At 37.4% G+C, this 21,554-nt stretch overlaps 1 protein-coding gene across 3 annotated transcripts in view; it reads right to left on the bottom strand.

The window, feature by feature from the left end:
• Positions 1-21,554, bottom strand: part of LOC311083995 (protein NLRC3-like) — a 441,701-nt gene that overhangs the window by 277,370 nt on the left and 142,777 nt on the right. For 2 of the 3 annotated variants that reach the window (XM_084115780.1, XM_084115781.1), the window contains one exon: positions 15,130-15,255. In XM_084115780.1, coding sequence (XP_083971906.1) covers positions 15,130-15,255 — 126 coding nt within the window. Of the gene's footprint in view, positions 1-7,998; positions 8,173-8,668; positions 8,741-12,854; positions 14,580-14,774; positions 14,853-15,129; positions 15,256-21,554 lie in introns of all 3 variants that reach the window. The other variant, XM_084115782.1, reaches the window with a different exon arrangement.

Genomic DNA, 21,554 nt, shown 5'->3' with positions numbered 1-21,554 from the left:
TAAATTAATTAAACTATATTCTATTTAGGTTAAACTTTTACATTTTTAGGCATTAACTAATTCAAATCCCTAATGCCAAAATGTTCACCAAGTAATTTACTGGTCAGGCATTATTGTTAACTAGCAAGACAGTAAGGAGAAAATGACAATTTGATGGATAATTTAAATATATTCTGCAATCACATTTTGGTAATGTATTCATTCGGCCATCACATCTGAGCGCGAAACGCTGCTTGGGTACTTTCAAGATATAAAAATAATTAATAATACAATAATAATTTAATTGTTCATATGCGTTTAATCTTGTTAGAAGATTTTTTTTTTTTTTACTGATTGTGAACACAAATTAATCACAACAAACTAAATTAATTGTAATTGTATTAATTATACCATTGATGAAAATAAGCTGATACCAAGGTATTTTAGGCCTACAATTCTAACATAATTTTTCATGAAAAATCATGATTGTATTTATTTATTTTTCGAAAGTAAGGTTAATGTAAGCAGCTTCTTGCAATACTCTCCTAAATGTGTAATAAAACCTAAGTGCAAACATTACCGCTTTAATGACCATCCTTTATTGGTCATTAAAGCGGTAATGCTTTAATCCCACCCCCCCACCCCCCCACCCCCCGAGAAGGCCTGAGGTCCACTCACCACAGATTTACCAAAATCCTGTGACAAACACTGGTATTGCTATGCCAATGCAGTTTATAACTTGTTTTTTGGATGAATCACTGTGGAGTATAGTTCAGTTGTATTAATAAAAGACAATTTTGCACTTATTTCATCTATTAACTCTCACTCATTCCTGGTCGCTCATTAGTTTGGGGGTGGGGGGCATTTAGGGATTTGGATATTGGATAGGGGGCGCTGGCCCAAAAAAGGTTGAGAACCACTGATATAAAGGTAAGCAACTGTAATGGGTAGAGAAAATGACCGCATATATTAGTTTAATTAATAAAAAAAACCTTCTAATTTTTTACTTTTATTACACATAAGATAACATTCCCATGTATTTCACTTCATGCCGGTAGATGGCGCTGTTGCACTGCTTCACCGTAGTGGGTTGCCGTGGAGACGGTAGCGCTCAGAAATAAACATCCAGCGCTTGAGAAAAACATAATTTCTGTATCTCCACTTCTTTCCAACCCACAGGTATATTTTAAACCTTTCCAATCTCTGTCAAAAGTTATCGAAAGAGTATATCACCAGTGCGGTTGTTTAGGTCAGGGGTTTTCAAAGTGGGGGCCGCCAGGGGGCGCCAGGGGGGCCGCAGCAAGTTGAAAAAAAAAAAAAGTAAAAAAAAAAATATTTGCTAATATGAGTATTGTTATGAAAAAACATTATAATAATTTGTTGCATAGCCTATCTGATATCTGATTGATCGGCTAGTGACAAGAATTGGCCGATTTTCACGTGATTTTCAGTCTGACATATGCCGATTCAAATGCACTCGGGCGCCGCATGAATAACATCGCGCAACATCAACGTCACACATGCACACAGAACGCACATGTAGGTAACCTTGTGAATTTGTAGCGCTGCTCACGCTCAGTTAAAGTGAAAGCACACTTTTGATGGACAAAATAAATATGATTTCACTCAAAAAAATGCACAATTTGCATGTATAGTGTGTTTTAACAAGGAGTAGGCTATGTCAGAAAAGATAATGAAGACAAAAATATTTATAGAGAATGTATCCATTTAAACTTGTTTTTATTAACCAGTTTGGGTAAAAGTGGTGTTTTATTATATATATATATATATATATATATATATATATATATAGAAAATAAATATTTGTGTGTGCTGTAAAGTGGTTAGAAAAAATGAAATCAGAATCGGCTTAAATCTGTATCGGCAGGTCAAACTCAATGAAAAATCGGAATCTGCCTTGAAAATTGTAATCGGTGCATCTCATCTTTCTGATTGGCTGGTATCAAACACCATCACATAATCTGATGTTCACCTAGATGTTTTATTTATTTATTTCTACATGCCGTGCCGTAGTATTGTCGATGGGTTCAATACGGGGGGCCTTGGCCAGAACCTAGTGGTATTTGGGGGGCCTTGGCATGGAAAAGTTTGGGAACCCCTGGTTTAGGTGATGTATGTTGTCATGTTCCATGTAGAAAGGTTATTATGCTGTGTTTATACTATATGTATTGGCTTGCCGCTTTAGTTAGCGAGCTAGTTGAACTGTCACCGTTAGTGAAGGTTCCGTTCTCTCGTCTTTTTGTACTGACTGTAAACAGTTGTGTCAAGTGAACATCGGTATGTTTAAAGTGTAAGGTGTAATGTCTACATATTTGAATGTGCTAAGGTATTGTTTCAAGATATAATATATAGTGTCATTTGTTGATGTATATTTGATATATTATACAGTAAGACTGGTATCTATTTCACAATATGTTATTAATGGGTTTTGTATTTATCAATGCTTTTCATATTGGTTTGTTTATTGTATTCAGTATTATAGACCATTTCTATATTATATGGTCCACGTAATGGCTGAAGTTACAGTTTATGATCTCATATTAGTATTATTGAGATATTTGATCCAAAAGAGAAAGAAATAAACATCCAGCGCTTGAGAAAAACATAATTTCTGTATCTCCACTTCTTTCCAACCCACAGATTCCCCTAGGTCTGAGGCCGGTAACACAACACATTTTTAATGAAAACTTTTTATAGAGCATGTTGTTGTGTTACTGTTTATATAATTGAAAATAATGAAACATATTATAAAGTATAGTTGAGCAGACAAGCTAACATGACATGCAACTGGAGTCGACTGGAAACCGAAGTCTTAGCATTTTATTCAGTGTTTGAGTTTGAAAGAATTAGAGATGGCAGCTGATAATTTAACGAACGTAAAATACTGTGCGATTGTTTTTCAACCTCAACCTGGTCTGGATGATACTTTGTAGTTCAATTTCCTTCATTTAATTTCTTGTGTTGCTAAAAACATAATTTTTTTTCTTCATATCCAACTTTCCTGTGCAGAAATCCTGAACGAAGGTCGAAAAGGCTGAGATGAAGGAAACCAAACGTCTACACATTCCCCCAAGACTGCTGAAGTTCCTGTATGAACAACTGAAAACCCATGTAAAGTTTAAGCTTTTGTCAAATCTCTTAATGGACCTTTAACTGAACATACCGAAGAAGGAAAGTTTTTCACGCAAGTTGTTCACTCCAAAATGAAAATAATGTCATTAATTACTCACCCTCCTGATGATCCAAACCTGCAAGACTTTAGTTCATCTTCAGAACAAAAATGAAGATCTTTTTAATGAAATCTGAGAGCTTTCTCTTCCTCTGTTGACAGATTACGCAACTACCACTTTCAAGCTCCAGAAAGGTAGTAAAGACATCATTAAAGTAACACAGTGTCCTAACCAAATGCAATGCGATAAGATTCTAACAACAAGCAGTTTTTCAATCCACACCAAATGCATCGTGACCATGTAAAGCGACAAAATCAATTAAAAACCAAGAAGCCAATCAGAACAGTGTGTGGGCAGGTTCTCTTGGCAGGTGCACAGCAGTCACAATGAAATTGATAAGTACATAATCAAATTCATAAATATTACACCATTTAAACAACTGAGTGACTGAAACAATCTTTGTCAAAGAATACACCTGTTTGTTCACAATGAGTTGACAGGTTTTTCTTGTAGTGTTCCAGCTGCAATGTCGCAGAAAAATAGAAAATAGAGTCGTCACGTGTCACTGGTTAGGACAAAAACTCTGATTGACATGGAAAATATACCTTTTATCGTGTGTTGCGTGTAGTTTAAACACGGTGTAATCTATGTCTTTTCATTGGTTTAACCCCCCAAAAAAGCGATGCAAATGCTTTATGTGTGGAAAAATACCCAAATTTTCTTTTGTCACAATTTTTTATACATTCACATGAGCATCTCAGTGGCTTGTGTTCTCACCCTGCTGGGTCAGCAGCGATCTATATTTTGTGATCTATATCTTCTTCACACAAAACATTTGTGCCACTTCATAAATTTGAGGTTAAACCACTGGAGTCACATGGATTACATTTATGTCTGTATACCTTTCTGAACCTTGAAATTGGTAGTTGCGTAAGATGTCAATGGAGGGACAGAAATCTCAGAAAGATCTTAATTTTTGTTCTGAAGACGAATGGAAGTCTTGTGGGGTGTGGAACAACATGAGCGTGAGTAATTAATGACAATTCATTTTTGGGTGAACTAACCCTTTAAGGAATATGGTGTTCTCTTAGAAAAATGGCATCAACACTAACATTTCACTCTACTATTGACTGTCTAAAGCTATTTTTAATGATAAAAGCAGCAGCCCTGCATTCCTATTCCATTTGTTTTTGTTTGTTTCTTTCTGTATTGTATTTGTATTGTATTGCATTTGAAAATGTTTTGAATCTTGACTTTCACAGTTTATGAAGTTTTTTTCAAAGAATTTTGTGAGCTATTTGGTGCAACACCAATATTTTGCAAGTACCTTCTCATGTTTTCTTGTTTTAATTCTGTCTCTTGTTTGTTTAATGTCTAAAAACTTATTCCACAATACAAGCACTTTTTAATGGTGCTTTGTACATGGTTTCATTTAGGTCATATATATATATATCCATTGAATGTATTTAAGAATGTTTACATGAAAATTTGTACAAAAGTAAACCATGTTCAATTTGTATATATCGTTCTTGAATTATTTGCCACCAAAATATATGCTATAAAATTTCTATAAACATAGAAATTTCTGTATAAGGATTATCCGTTAATAGTACAGAAAATGTACTGTTAATATACAGAATTTTCCATTTTAGAGGTGAAGGAACTGTCCGTAATTTAACGGAAAATGTCCTGGTAATTTTCTGCCAGTACATTATCTGTTTTTTTACAGAATTATTTTTACAGTGTAATAATAATAATATTTAGGCTATAATACTACTACTAATAATAATTTCTCTCTTTTCTTTTCTTTTTTTAATGCCATGGCTGCTTCTATGGATATATATTCAAGGCGAGAAACAGGTTTTTATTTTATTTTATTTAAATAAAACTAAATAAGATGCCAAACAATTTAAAGTGAAAAAGCCTACATTTCTCATTCGGCACGAATCCAAATGTTTCATTATTTGTGAATCAAGCTAAACTATTAGGCCTATTATGTAGGCTAAGCTGTACTTGGCATTATTGACGTAAAATATCATCTTTCCCATATAACAGCACAGTGAGGCCGTGGTCACGCTAAACACAGATTATATTACAGACTATTCAAATTGAGTGGTGTAACATTTTATATGTTTGGTTGACTGTATTTTATTTTAATAATGAACAGGCTGCGATATCAAGTTAGCAATTCAAGATTTGTGTGTGTGTGTGTGTGTGTGTGTGTGTGTGTGTGTGTGTGTGTGTGTGTGTGTGAGGCGGCGGCGCCACCACTGGATTTTTTCCTTCCAAGAGAGTAAACTCTTACTCCGTAATTTATGGTCATACAGATAAAAGCAAGACATAATTTATAAATTTACAAAAGATATTCAGATTTTGTAAAATAATGAAAACAAACGGAATGTCTCTGTTTCCTTTATAGATTTTTGGAGCGCTCCACAATGAACTGAAACTCAGCACGTTTTCTTTTGTTAATGAAGAGGTTAATGTAATGAACAATAAAGAGTTTTTACAGCGGACAGTTAAATTCCTACCAAATCATTGAACACAATCTGTATTTTCCCTTTAACAGTATAGATGTTTATATACATTCACTATAAATGCATCTATATAATAATAATTTTCTCATACAAATGTCATAAAAACCGGTTGCGTAGATCACAAATCTACGTACCTTCAGGACAGATAGTGACAGAGAAGATAGATATTCTCGTAGCTCTCCACAGAAAAACGCTTGTTACACACACACACACACACACACAGTTTGATTGTGTCTGTAGTTTCTGGCCAACCAAACGCCCGCAGCGAGTCTCGGCCTGACAGCATCACGGGGGAAGCCTGCAACACCCTCAACTCTTGCACCATGGACACACACACTTGCGACCCATGAACGCCTCTCTAAACTACTGCGTGATTTTGCAGTTTGAAGCGTCTGTCATGAAAAACAGAAATGTCTTCTCATAGGATAAGAACCTCCAGCCTCATTAATAATACACACACTGACGTGTCATCGATGTACTATAGTGCTTCTCCAGGTCATAATCTGTGACATTGACATGATGTAGACTTTAAACCTGGAGTAAATCTCTACAGTCTCCAGTTTCCCCCTAAAATTAAAATGAATGGACTGTGTTAATCCTGACTGTGCTGAGATTGAGTGTGTTTAAAGTAAAGGGTGTTAAATGTATATCACAATGTCAAAGTGTCAGAGATGGGAAGTAACAAAGTACAAATACTTTGTTCCTGTACTCAAGTACATTTTTCAGATATTTTTCAGATATTTTTACTTTACTATTTATTTTTGTGCCGATTTTTTACTTTTACTCCTTACATTTTTAACATGAATATCGGTACTTTCCACTACAACACGACTCGACAGATTCGGCGGCATTCATTCACGGCAAATCATTGCGGCTTGATGGCGGTAACGTTAGCACAGAGTAGTATGGACGGCGACATTATTGAAAATGAAGAAAACGGAGATCCCAGAGATTCGGCAGACAAGCAGCAAGACATTCCCAGTCATCCTTTGAGGTTTACATTTGATCACTTGCGGTCTCTCTCTCCCTGTCCGTCCCAGACACACACACACGTTTTTTCACTCACTCACTGTCCTACACACAATTACGTTATGACACGTTACGCATTACAGAAGGTCTGTATACCCTCGTTGCTCCCAAGTTCTTGAAGGGATCCAGGACAAATCCAAGCACATCTACAGATTTGAGGGCATACATCACTTGCCATTTTTCTTTTGCTGGATGTCTATTGTCTATTTGCATATCAATAAAGATTTTTTTTAATACAATGCACATTGAACTTTTATAGCACTTCAATTGTAAAAATTGTGAGCCTGACATATTACATTTATTTTTATTAGCACTCCATGTTCAAAGATTTACGAGCTGTCAGTTCATTTCTTATACGCTGCTGCCATCTAGTGGTTGTTAGTTGTAACTCTAAAAGTACAGTATGGGGAACTTCTTAATGTCTGTTTAATAAATCATATTTTATCCGTTCCAGAAGCCATATTTGAGCACACACACACACACACACACACGTAGATTCCTTTAAATGTTAAGGGGAAGATTAAAAAAGAGAAACTGGATCTGTGAATTCTCACAGAATCACAACTGAATTCATATCTTACTACTCAGTCAGAATCTTATTAACCTGGAGTCCCAGTCTCTGTCACAATAATCATATATGTAATGTTTTAGGCCTATTGGCAGACATCTGTTTAAAATGAAGACAATGGCATATAAAGAACCTTTTTCCATATCCACTTAAGTTTCTCAGATTGCACTCTAGTAACATTTGTGTGGTCCAGGTAAAATGGTTGTCATTCACAAGGCTACTTTTACTTTTATACTTTAAAGTAAATTTACAAGCCTGTACTTTGTTGCTTTTACTTGAGTAAAGAAGTTAAATCAGTACTTCTACTTTTACCAGAGTATTTTTAACACAAGTATCTGTACTTCTACTTGAGTACGGGAAGTGAGTACTTTTGCCATCTCTGCAAAGTGTGTTTTCAGTGTGACTATCAGCACTGCAGAATCACCTTAATGAGGAGCAGCTCATGTGTTCATCATTTACAGATCAAACACATGAACTCACAGCAGGAGAAATAGAGCAAACGCTTTAAAAATATTAATTCTCTTACATCCTATGAACAGATGTAAAAATAATTTGATGAATTTGATCATGTTGTTTTAATAGCTTTGCTTGTAATTAATGAAATAATAGTTATTTCCCTGCATTTTATTCCATTTTGATTATACTTTATGAATTCACAGTGACAGTTTCATGTGAGAGTCACGTATGATCTTACCCCAGTATCTCCAGTTTACAGTGAGGATTCGCCAGTCCATCAGATAACAGCTTCACTCCTGAGTCTCCTAGTTTATTCTTATACAGACTCAGTTCTCTCAGGTGTGAGGGGTTTGATCTCAGAGCTGAAGCCAGAGCAGCACAACCTTCATCTGTGACGCCACACTCCCTCAACCTGTAGAGAACAATGACACACTCTTCACTCTCAGATCAAAACAGAAATCTTTGTTTTTCTTAATTGTGTTTATAATTTGTGCAATATCTATTTTTTTAAACAATGAATTCAATCTATCAGTTTAACTGTTATTCTAAGAGATTATGTCTCTATGTGAGGGAGAAAGATTATATAAAACTGATAAAATGAAATACATTGAAAACATCTGTTTATCCACTAAATATAAATGTATTAACATTTAAATTAAATTTAAATTAATATAAAAAGTCTACATATAAATGTTTATATACATACATTATAAATGCATATATTTTAAAATAAATTTCTCACACATATATCATATAAAAACGGTTAAGTAGATTACAAATCAGGTCAGATAGCTGGAGGGTTTAAAAGCTGAAGTGTGACTCATATTTTTTGTTAAACCATTAATTTATAATGTTTAAGTAAGAACTGTTATGTTTTAACAGTGATGCTTGTTCTCAGTGTCACTTACTCAGCGTATCTAGTTGCTGTAACCACAGGCAGCAGCTTCTGAAGAACTTCATCTCCAGTGTTCTGTGTGACACTAATCGAAAATAATAAAAAAATCAAGTTAATTATTCATATTCATATTCAACAATAATAATAATAATAATAATCATAATAATTAATATCATAAGTAAATAATACATTATACCTTCCTAAATACCCTCAAATATGTTTTTTAATTAAACACTGCTTTATAAAGGACATGTGAAAAAGTTGTATTAGTATCTATAACTGTAGAAGCCTCGTATTCAGCCATCACAGATTTGTTTTTCTCTTTTTCTTGTCAGTGTTGCTGTGGCAGGTCTATTAGTCTGCATTTACACCACAACACTATTTTGACATATCAGATTTTTTTGTCCTGTCCGTTGCTGTCATTATCACCATGGCGACATTTAACTTTTTTTAAAGAAAGTCTTTTTGTACCTGCATCAGCAAATTATTCGTAAAAAATTAAGCACATGAGTTTGTTTGCTTGTTACTTGTTTATTTACCTACTTGTTTATTTAATAATTTACTTACTTTTTTATTGTCACAGGAAATGATGCGCACAAAATGTGAATCATTGTCCATCATTTTGCAAGCAACTGGTGATAAAGAAAAATGATTTTGAGACATTAATCTAATTTATTTTCTTAACACTTCTCTTGTGGCCCCTAGTGAAAAAAATGCATAGCCTATTTTCATGAATCAAGAAGTGTTTTGTGTTCAACAAGTTGTCTTTGAAATGATAAGTAAGCTAATCTAATCTTTATCCTCACAGCGCGTCAGTTATGCGGTGATGCGCTATGAAATTATGGCGGGGCAAATGAACTGTAATATTAATGATAAAAGTAGCCTAATAATAATAATAACAGTAATGTAATATGCCCTGCGTGCCCGTCCGCTACGCCACTGAGAAGAGCTAAACGCCACCAGGAACGGCATCAAGGCGATTAACTGCTTTATCAAGTTTACTTTGGCATCCGCGTGACCTAATTTTCATCATCAGGAGGATCCGCTTGCAGCCCAATTTTTGTGATCGTGCAGACGGTGCGCACACAGCGGTCAAATGAGTTTACTTTGAAAGGCTTGTGCACTCAACTGGAACATGAAGTTACACGGGTCCTTCTGAGGCTTGTAGACTCGAGTCCTCAGCATTAAACACTAGAATGAGACGCTCTAGTAAGTGTGCATGGCTACGTCACACATGTTCCCGCCCCCGTCCTGCACGGGTTGACAGGTGACCTGCAAATTTTGCTCAAACGGGTGAAAAATATCCAACTGTGTCGGATACGGGTGCGGGTCGGGTCGGACACGGGGGAAACACGGGTCTAAACACGGGTTTAAAACAATCACATGCAAACGTAAAAATATACAATTTTAGGAACACATCTACAAAAATATGCCTGTATTTCAAGTTGATAAAATAATTTAAAATCCACATCAGTTTATTTGTGCCCACGCGCCACGCCCTCCCAGGATCTATAACGTTACCTAGGCTACTTTCACTTTTAAAAGTTCATCATAACCTACTACTGGGCCGCAAATTGTAGAGCCTTGACGTATTGGCAAAATCCACACCCAGGTAATGTTACAGATTCTACCCCTGCATGGCTTGCAATTGAACAGGAACTTCCCGAAGGCTCTCTTCCCGCTCTTCTCTTTTCAGCAAACAAACTTCCGACAGCTATCGCTGGTTATAGGTTCATAGTTGCCAGCTCCCTAAGAATTTGGCAACAAATAAAAAAAACATACAATCCACCCGATTTTTCAGCTTACACCCCTATTTGCCACAACCCCACTTTCCCCCCCTCTTTAAGTGATAACACTTTTGTGATCTGGAAGAACAAAGGTCTTGCCACTTTAGCAGACCTTTACATTGAAAAAGCTTTCGCTACCTTCACGCAACTGAAGGAAAAATATGCACTCCCACCTTCACATTTCTTCCGTTTCCTCCAGATTAGGGATTACACACGCAAAAACATAACAAACTTTGAGTCACTCCCTGTCTCCACAGATTTGTACGCTCTACTAAACCAGGCCCCTGATTCGAGGAGACTTGTCTCTCGTTTTATCAACATTTTTTCAGCTTATGAGCCTGCTCCTACTCGACACCTAAAGGAAGCCTGGGAGAAAGATCTTGGTATTACAATCAGTGTTGATGACTGGGATACTTGCCTTTCCTCCATCCACTGCTGCTCGATAAACTCTCGACATCAACTCATCCAATTCAAAGTAATCCATAGACTCCATTATTCCTGCACTAAACTACACTCTTTTTATCCCTCTGTTTCCCCAATCTGTCCAAAATGTAAAGCAGAAGAGGGCACTCTTGGTCATCTCTTCTGGTTCTGCCCCAAACTATACGAATTCTGGTCTGATATTTTCAATTGCCTCTCCACGATTCATGGTTGTGATATCACCCCAGACCCTTACACTGCTATACTGGGCGGGGCCCGACACCTTACTACTCTAACCCATCTTCAACAAAAAACGGTACAATATAGTATGGTCATTGCAAAAATAAATATTTTAACTTTATGGAAAAGTGAAAATGTGCCATCTTTTAAGACCTGGTTATTAGAAATCACTCATCTATTGCATCTAGAGAGGGTTCGACACAGCGTTTGTTTGACCTCTGCGACCTTTGATAAAATGTGGCAGCCTTTTATGTTGTACTTGTCGAGACTATAACCCTGTGGGTATTTAGGTGTGTATGCATTATCGGTGCTTCTCGCCATGTACATGTATTTCACTTTGTTGAGATAACAAACATGTTCTTACTGGTGCTGATTGCTCCTTTACTAACAGTGCTTTGTATTACTTCTGAGCAGGTTTGTTTTTTTGTTTTAGTTTTTTTTCTGTAGTTGATTTTACTTTTATATTATCTATACTATTTTGTTTCTTTCTAAGGGACGGAATGTGTATTCCACTTATTTCATTTATATTTGAGTTTATGTGTCTTTATTTGTATTTTTTCTGTCTATATTTACACTGTTTGTGTAATTGAAAATGTGTAAATAAAATATTTTAAAAAAAACTAAAAAAACTGCTTGCAGTCGTCGAGACGGATGTTGAGGAGTTGAAGAAAAGAATAGCAAGTGGAAATTGTAAAGTTGTCCACAATACGTCATCAAAAATCAAGTCCAGTGTGTGGCAGAAATCTGGAGTTCTTTGAAGAAAATATTGTGAAAGGCTTTGCTGCATTTTCGTGTTGGATAGCAGCAAATGTGGAACTTCATCGCTGAGGAAGCACGCAGAGAACTGTGGTGACAAACCAAGCAGTTCTGTCGAACAGTACTTTTCAAATTTAACACTGTTAAGTGTGTGTGGTGTACAGGGCGTGTTTGAACCCAAAATTGTCAGATGTAGGCTAGCCGAAATTGCGTGGCAGATATAGTGTTGTAGCCGCGTCTGTCCGATTGGTAAAATGTTATAAGGCTACTCAGTTTTAAGCGGGTCGGGTGCGGATTTTAATTAGTGCTGCTGTCGGAAAACGGGTCGGATGCGGTTGTAAGCACTGCGGGTACGGGCGGGTGCAGGACTCTACCCCACGGTCACGGCACAAAAATACTATTAAAACTTAATTTAGGGAAAATACTTGCTATTAAATATCTTTATATTAACTGGCTTTTTTATTAATGCAATACAGTGAATGACAACCATCTGTGTCTCCCAGTGTCTTACATTATTGTCAGTTTAGTGTTCAGTGATTCATTTACACAGAAACAAAAGATAACATGTATGCCTTCATCTCCGAATACATTATCTGTGTGTTACATTTCATAGTGAACTCAGATAAACTCAGTGCCGACTCGTTTTCCATCAGTTCTTTTACATGAATTAGAATGTGTGCAAAGGATTGTGGGAGATTGAAGAACACGAAGGATATACTTGATGCATCCTTCAAAATGAGCTGAATTAAAGACACAAAATGAAGTCTGTCTTCAAAACATCCCTCAAACTGAGACGGCCTTCAGAGGCGCCTGATGATGTGGCAGTCGAGATATGCAGACTTACTAGGACACAGCCATGGTTTGAGAAACACCTGCAAATTATGTACAATATCCCAGAAATCAATCTGTGTCCCGTGATTTAAACACCTCTGATCTCTTAGTTTCTCTTTGTTCATAATGTTTTAGACTGTAATGATTGTACTCAGTGTTACTTACCGATCATTTCTGTCTCCAATTAATCTCTTCAGGTCAAACTTCTGCAGTGTCTCCTCTGAGGACAACAACACAAACACTAAAGCTGACCACTGAGACGAGGAGAGTTTCACAGCACGTAATCCTCCAGACCTCATATGAGGTTGAGCTTCGTTCACTAGAGAAAGATCACCCAGTTCATTCAGACAGTGAAACAGATTGATGTATTTATCTGGAGAGGGATTCTCACTGATCTTTTCTTTAATATAGTCAACTGTTTTCTTGTTGTGAGAGCTGTTTGCTGTCTGTGTCTTTAGTCCTTGTAAGAGACTCTGATTAGACTTCACTGACAGACCCAGAAGGAAACGAAGGAAAAGGTCCAGATGCCCATTTTTACTGTCTAAAGCCTCATCCACAGCTCTCTGATGGAGATCAGATAGTGAAACTTTGTCTCCATTAGTTGGTTTGGTAATCTGGTCAAACACATTGATGTTATTGTTGATAAAGGAGAGATGCACATATAGAGCTGCTAGATGTTCCTGAATGCTCAGATGAACAAAGCTGAAGACTTTCCCCTGACACAAGCCCAACTCCTCTCTGAAGATCTGAGTGCACAATCCTGAGTAAACTGATGCTTCTGTCTCATCAATGCCACACTCGCTCAGGTCTTCCTCATAGAAGATCAGGTGGCCTTTCACAAGCTGCTGGAAAGCCAGTTTCCCCAGTTTGACAATCATGTCTTCATCTTTCACTTTCTTCTCATAGTCCTTCTCATGTTTGATGTTGGTCTGAATGAGCAGGAAGTGTGTGTACATTTGAGTGAGAGTCTTGGGAATCTCTCCTCTCTCTGCTTCACTCAAAATCTTCTCTAGAACAGTGGCTGAGATCCAGCAGAACACTGGGATGTGGCACATAATAAAGAGGCTCCTTGAGGACTTCAGGTGTGAGATGATCCTGTGGGCCAGACTCTGATCACTGATTCTCTTCCTGAAGTATTCCTCCTTCTGTGTGTCACTGAAGCCTCGTACCTCTGTCACTCGATGGACACACTCAGAGGGGACGAGATCCGCTGCTGCTGGTCTGGAGGTGATCCAGATGAGAGCAGAGGGAAGCAGATTCCCCTCAATGAGGTTCGTCAACAGCTCGTCCACTGAGGCTGATTCAGATTTATTACACAGTTTCACTTTGCTCTTAAAGTTCAGAGTCAGACGACACTCATCCAGACCATCAAAGATGAACAACACTTTATATTTATCACTGGATATTTCCATTTCTTTTGTTTCAGGGAAAAAGACATGAAGAAGATCTGAAAGACTGAGTGTTTTGTCCTTCATCAAGTTGAGCTCTCTGAAAGCAAGTGGAAATATGAGCTGGACGTCCTGATTCTCTTTCTCTTCAGCCCAGTCCAGGATGAGCTTCTGCACAGAGACTGTTTTCCCAATGCCAGCGACTCCCTTTGTCAGCACAGTTCTGATGGGTTTGTCTTGTCCAGGTAAAGGTCTAAAGATGTCATTGCATTTGATCGGTGTGTCCTCTGTTTCTGCTCTCCTGGACTGTGTCTCGATCTGTCTCACCTCATGCTCATTATTGATCTCTCCACTTCCACTCTCTGTGATGTAGAGCTCTGTGTAGATCTCATTCAGGAGTGTTGGGTTTCCCTGCTTTGATATTCCCTCATACAAACACTCAAACTTCTTTCTCAGATTTGATCTCAATGTGTTGAGGACTTCAGCAGGTTTAGAGTCATTGCTGTAAGATTAAAATACCACATTATTACACAAGTTAGAGAAGTAAATAGCCATAATTTACAAAACTATTTATGGGACACAGAACATCATTAGGTTTCTGAAATGTGTTAATCATTAATCATGTGTTTGAGTGATTTGTGATGTGAATTGCAGCACCTAAAATTAAACAACGACAACAAAAAGTCCTGCATTTTACCTGAAACCAGGATACATGCTTTCATTAAAGTCTTGTGGTTGAATCACCGGTTTGTAAACAGTTTTGTTTTTAACTGGTCTGGATAGAAGGTTTGACAAATCAGAATGAAGAGGGTTAAAAATCAGACACACTGATATTGATGTAATTGTGTCATTAACTGAGTAACAGACCAACAGCTTTTACAGTGAGTGAATGTATTAACAATACAATACATAGAGCTTTACACAAGAGCACAATGATAATCATTAATAGTGACTGAAACTAGCAAGATTGTAACTCATTAAACTGCTGTATATTAATAGCAATTTCATAAAAATCAAATACAATAAGCACATCTTTTATAGAAATGATATACCTGAGATCAGACTGTTTGTCTCCACTCTTAAAGTTCTGTGGCGGCTCCATAGAGAAGTTACTCTTCATAGACACACAGCTGGACTCTGGGTTTGAGCTCTTCTGCTGGACTGAACTGGTTTCAAAACTAAGTAAAATATAAAGAATACAGACTTATAAAAGACCACATAAATGATCTGTACTTTTGCTTTAATGTCTGTAACTGTTTTGCACTGTGTTTCAAACTTCGATTACAATTATTTTGAAAAATTAACTCACTGGTTTGCAAATATTAAGCATGATTCAACAATTGTACCAAAGCGACTGAGAAAACCGGTAATATTAGGAATTAGGAATTCAAAACAAACCAATTGAAATCAACTATAGAATTATAGAATGATTCAACTCAGGTGAACATCAACCACGATCACATGACTCTTTATCAAAGGCACAATGGAGGACGAAGGCTCAACCGCCTAAAGAGACCAATGTTTTGCTGACCTTTAAAGATAAACCACCTTACTGTACTCTTGTAACGGTACTCTTGATGTGAAACATCACTATTCTGACCAGACACCGTGAAGCTTTCAACAAATCTGAATACTTTCTCATATCTAATACTTTGTTAGACAGAACTGGTGAACAAAGAAAGTAAATGGTATGCAAAGTAAGTAAAGTAATTTTATATTATTTGTAACAGAAAAGGCAAACAATCGGGCTAAAATACTTTCTCATTTGCCGTCAACATTTGCGCACTAACGTTACGTCATTTAAACAAATCTCTGAATATCTAATAAACATTTAATTTCACAAACCTTGCAGATTTAATCAAATCCAGCTGTGATATCTTGTGAAGTGTGCATTAAGGCGGGCATACACTGTGCGATGTCTGTGCGATTTTAGCAAGGTACCTACTCACACTGAACGAGTAGATCGCATGCGGTGTAAAGCCAAAGCTCAGGATTTATGTGCTCACACTATACGGTCCAAACGTCGAGCTGCGACTTCACTGCTCACACTATACGAGTGAAATATGCGCGAATCAGCGCGATAAACCCTCGTGCCAGGTTGCGCCTATAGACAATATCATGTATCCAGAGATATTTTCAAAACAAGCATCAGCTATCAATATCAAGATGATTTAGCATTTCCAATTTATGTATTAAATTATTATTATTGTATTATTATTATTAATTAGGGAAGGCCTAGGCTACTTTTATTATTAAATAATATTATATAAGATATAGCTGTTAATTAAATTGCCATGCAATAATTTCATCGCGCATCACCGCATAACCAACGCGCTGTGAGGATAATAAAATATTACATAGAAGCTCCTCCTCATTGAAAATTGTCTAAAACATTTAGGTCGATTACAATGAATTATAGGCATATAATTAATTATTAAGAGTCTATAATATGTTCGAACACTGCAATAATTCATCAATGAAAATTAAAAACAGCTTTATTTCAAAAATATTGTTTAACAAATTAATAAAAGAGGCAAAGTGTACATTGCAGGTGGCTTGGAAGAAGTGTAATGGTTAATCCATTTTGCAACACGAACTGGAGGTAAGCAACAGTCATTTGTAGCTAGTTTGAACTACAGAACTTAAAGATCTCCCTTTTTTCTTTTTTTTCTTTTTTCTTTTTTGCGCAGGCGCAGTGAGGGAAAAAACACTGAGTTTAGGGCAGTCGGTTCGTAGCTCTGCTTCAACTGTGCGATATAGTCACGAGGAGCGACCAAAATTTCTAACATGCCAGAAATTCATTCGACCATCCGATTGCCGGTCGTGAGAGGTTAATCGCCTATCGTTTCCCCCTGCACACCGCACGAACACTGCACGGCAAACGACGCACAACAAAGCTGAAAATCGGCCCGACCTGAAAAAGAGTCGCACGAGTCAGAATTCGGCTCAAAATCGGACGAAAATCGCACAGTGTATGCCCGCCTGTCTGCAAGTGACGGTCGGTCCGTGCGAAGTGAGTGAATGCGAACAGAAGATCAGCTTCACAGGAGACGCGGTCGAAAAACTTTAAATCCTTCATTTTAAAATATGCTGATAACCAGTTGCCAACTGTGTCATATTCATATTGTTTTCACTGTGTGCTGTATGTAAAATTAGCATTACCTTGTCTTTATTTGAAAAAATATGATTACCAGCACGAAATTACCAGATTACTGAGTGCCCTGTTACAGTGTTTACCTTCTTTTTTTTATTTACATATTTATATATTTCTAAACAATTACTTTGTGAAAAATACTGTAATATGATTGCAGATTCAAGAAGTTGCCATCTGAAGTATAAAAGCATGTTTATTTTAAAGATTTGTTTTCTAATTTATTATAAATAAATATATATAAAAATAATCGGCTTTATACTAACCATCGGCCACCCTGCTCTCTAAGATATCGGCATCGGCCATCAAAAAACCAATATCGGTCGACCACTAGACTTAAGAGTAAAACAATACTTGGCTCAAAGCTGCGCTTAGAAGTTAGTTATCAAGCATCTCAGTCGTAGTTTAAGTGAAGTGTAGGACTAAATCTTAAGTGTCAGTCTTAGAGATGATTCACAACACTTTGCTGTGCCACAAACGGGATTTTGGATGATGACATAGGCATGGACCAATCACTGAATAGATTTCCTATTTAAAGGAACACGCCGACTTTTTGGGACTTTAGCTTATTCACCGTATCCCTCCAAGTTAGATAAGTCCATACATACCCTTCTCATCTCATGCGTGCCGTAACTCTGTCTGACGCACCCACCGCTAGCCTAGCTTAGCACAAAGACTGGAGGTAAACGGCTCCAGCTAGCATACTGCTCCCAATAAGTGATAAAATAATGTCAACATTTTCCAATTTACATGTTATGATTTGTATAGTCACAGCGTAGGGTTGGGCGATGTCCCCTAAATTGGCAGTTGACGATGTTTACAGTAAAACATCGTGATGGACGATGATATCATGGGGTGGGGTTAATTTATAATATTATTATTAAAAACATGCTTTTTTTTCAATAAAATTTCAACAGTAGTAATTATTAGGTCCATAGACAACTAAAAACAAACATATTCAGCAAACAATAAACACAGTTGCAATATGGAATTAATTGTGCAGGGCTTTCACTGTGAGGTTGAGTTACCAACTGATGAGCATAAATCCTCTTCGTGTGCGTGTGAAAGAGAGAGAGAGTGAATGCACACAGTACTTACATCTACTGTGTTAACGGGAATACTCGACTTGGCATTTTGATATATTTCTGTGTTTATTTGGCCGTTTAGGCGCACAACCGAAGACAAAGGCTACTATGCTTGTCCGTGTTGCGCTCGGAGCGCGCGCATCATCCTGTCAGTAGGATTCAGTTCTCTTTCGCGACTTATCACGCTTTTAATATTTCTTTTCAATATAAAGCACATCCTGCTCTTTTCTTTCTCATTCATTCATGTTTCGTTATTAATAACGTTAAACATAATCGTCAACTGAAATCTGCGCGGATTATCAAAAATACAACACATTTATAGGACATAAAGGGTCTCTGCGGCAAAAGTGAAAGTACCAGCGGCCAGCGGGTGAAATGTTTTGAAATGTCGCTTTGCACAGCAAAGCACCCGTTTCAATAAAAGGATATATTAAAGTTTATATAGCCTACTTTTACATTTTCGCTGCTGTTCTAAAATGGTTTTCGCCAGTGCAGGAGCTGTAGGTTAGCCTACCACAGAAACGTGGTTAGTTGATTGTTGTGGTGACTCGTGACACTCACGAACAGCACTGAACACGCACTTTTGCCGGTACAACTTGAATATTATTATTATCATTAACTTTTCATTAACTTCGGTAGGCTGTAGGCTACAACAAGGGAATTGTAATTGGCTGCTTTTTCTGCAGAGAGCCGATCTCTGTTGATGTGTCTTAACTTTTTTATCGATCGTTTGTTAGTAAAAGGTGAGAGACCTTGCGAGATTTTTGCCAAAGAGCCAGGTGTGGCTCGCGAGCCATAGGTTCCCAACCACTGGTGTACACGAATCAATAGATTAAATTACGTGACCATTTCACGAACTGCCGTGAGACTGGTCTGACAGGGTGGGGGGCGTGGCATCACGATGATATCGTCCATCGGCACAACCCTATCACAGCGTGCACAAATAACAAGGTCACATGAGACACAGCCATCTTCTAACCACATACATACTGGGAACTAGGGCTGCTCGATTATGGAAAAAATCATAATCACGATTATTTTGGTCAGTATTGAAATCACGATTATGTAACACGATTATTTCACATGACTTTGGGAATGTGTTGCATTTATTAAAAAGACACGGTAACACTTTACAATAATGTTAATTAGTTAACAGTTAATGTATTAACTAACATGAACTAACAATGAGAAATACATTTGTTACAGTATTTATTAATCTTTTTTATTGTTAGTTAATAAAAATACAGCTGTTCATTGTTTGTTCATGTTAGTTTACAGTGCATTAACTAATGTTAACAAATACAACCTTTCATTTTAATAACGTATTAGTAAATGGTGAAATTAATATTAACTAAGATTAGTAAATGCTGTAGAAGTATTGTTCATTATTAGTTAATCTTAACAAAGGTAGTTAACTAATGCTAATTAATGAACCTTATTGTAAAGTGTTACCAAAGACACCTTTCAACAATTCTTAAAAAAATCGAAATTTGAACATTTATTGTACTTTTTGAACTATTAAAATAAATAATATATAACAGATAATACTTCAATGAGTATTTTAATAATTCCCGCAGGTCTACCACTTATAATGCGGGAAATTCCCCCGCAAACATTGATTCACTTTAGCATGTAGATTGTATGAGTAGCCTAAACAGACTAAACTCCACACAGACTATAAAATCAAATCAATCATTTTAAAACTTTCTCCAAGACGCAATTTCACAAACCGCGTGAGTGTTCAGCGGTGCCGCGTCTTCTCTCTCTCTGTCTCTCAAAATGCGCTGGACAAGGCAAGCGTCGAAACTACACATTCGCGTTTAGGAGTCGGGACATGATGAAATTGTCACTTGTACAATCAGACCAGCATTGCATCGTAAATAAAGTTGATCATTTTCACTTCTTTTTAAGTTTTATCAGTTTAAACATTCAAGCTGAGAGTTTATGGCATCGGGAGGGGCGGATGTGCGCGTGCGCGCGTCATTCAGAACACAAGACAAAATAAGAGCGTTCTTTCAAAACAGAACATGGCAAAATAATCGTTTTTACTCGATTATACTATTTTGGTGATCGTTGGGAGCAAAAATCGAAATCGAAATTCAATTAATTGCACAGCCCTACTGGGAACTATATTCTCAGAAGGCGAAGCACTGCTACTTGGGTGGAGTGATTTACTCCAACTCTGATCGAACTCTGCTCCTCACCACGGGGCTTCTCAGGCGCTGCGAGCAAATCACTACACCTAAGTAGCAGTGCTTCTTGTTTGAGTGATTTGTGATGTGAATTGCAGCACCTAAAGTTAAACAACGACAACAAAAAAGTCCTGCATTTTACCTGAAACCAGGATACCGTAATTTCCGGACTATAAGCCGCAACTTTTTTCCCACGCTTTGAACCTCGCGGCTTAAACAATGACGCAGCTAATTTATGGATTTTTCCCGCTTTCACAAGCTTCATGCTGCCAAAAAACTGAGCAAAAAAACACATTCTGTGATATGCTCAGTTTTTTGGTGGCATGAAGCTTTTATTAGACCAATGAAATTGCCGAACGGGTTAAGGTCAAACTACTTTTTAGTTTACTGTTTAGATTAAATCGAGCGCGCTCAAACTTCCCATCATTCTGATTACGGTAGTCATTTTGTCACCCTCATCATGGCAAAGACACGGAGAAATGCATATGATGCAGCTTTCAAGTTGAAGGCGATTGATCTGGCTGTTGGAAAAGGAAATAGAGCTGCTGCACGGGAGCTTGGTCTTAATGAGTCGATGATAAGACGTTGGAAACAGCAGCGTGAGGAATTGACTCAGTGCAAAAAGACAACTAAAGCTTTCAGAGGAAAGAAAAGCAGATGGCCTGAACTAGAAAATGAGCTCGAAGACTGGGTCAACACACAGAGAGCAGACGGCCGAGGTGTTTCAACTGTGCAGATCCGACTGAAAGCCAAAACAATCGCCACCGCTATGAAGTTTGAGGATTTTAGAGGTGGACCATCGTGGTGTCTCAGATTTATGAGACGTAAAGGCCTGTCCATCAGGGTACAGACGAGTCTGTGTCAGCAGCTCCCTCCCGACTACGAGGAAAAAATTTCACACTTCCGCAAATTCACTGATGCAAAGATAGCGGAGCATTCCATTGGCCCGCACGACATCATAAATATGGATGAGGTTCCTCTGACGTTTGACCTGCCTCTCACTCGGACTGTCAACAGGAAAGGCGAATCATCCGTCATGCTGAAAACAA

The sequence above is a fragment of the Abramis brama genome (genome assembly GCF_963993115.1).
Source record: "Abramis brama genome assembly, chromosome: 5".
In the NCBI taxonomy this organism is placed as follows: domain Eukaryota; kingdom Metazoa; phylum Chordata; class Actinopteri; order Cypriniformes; family Leuciscidae; genus Abramis; species Abramis brama.
This window is presented reverse-complemented; position numbering and strand designations above follow the sequence as displayed.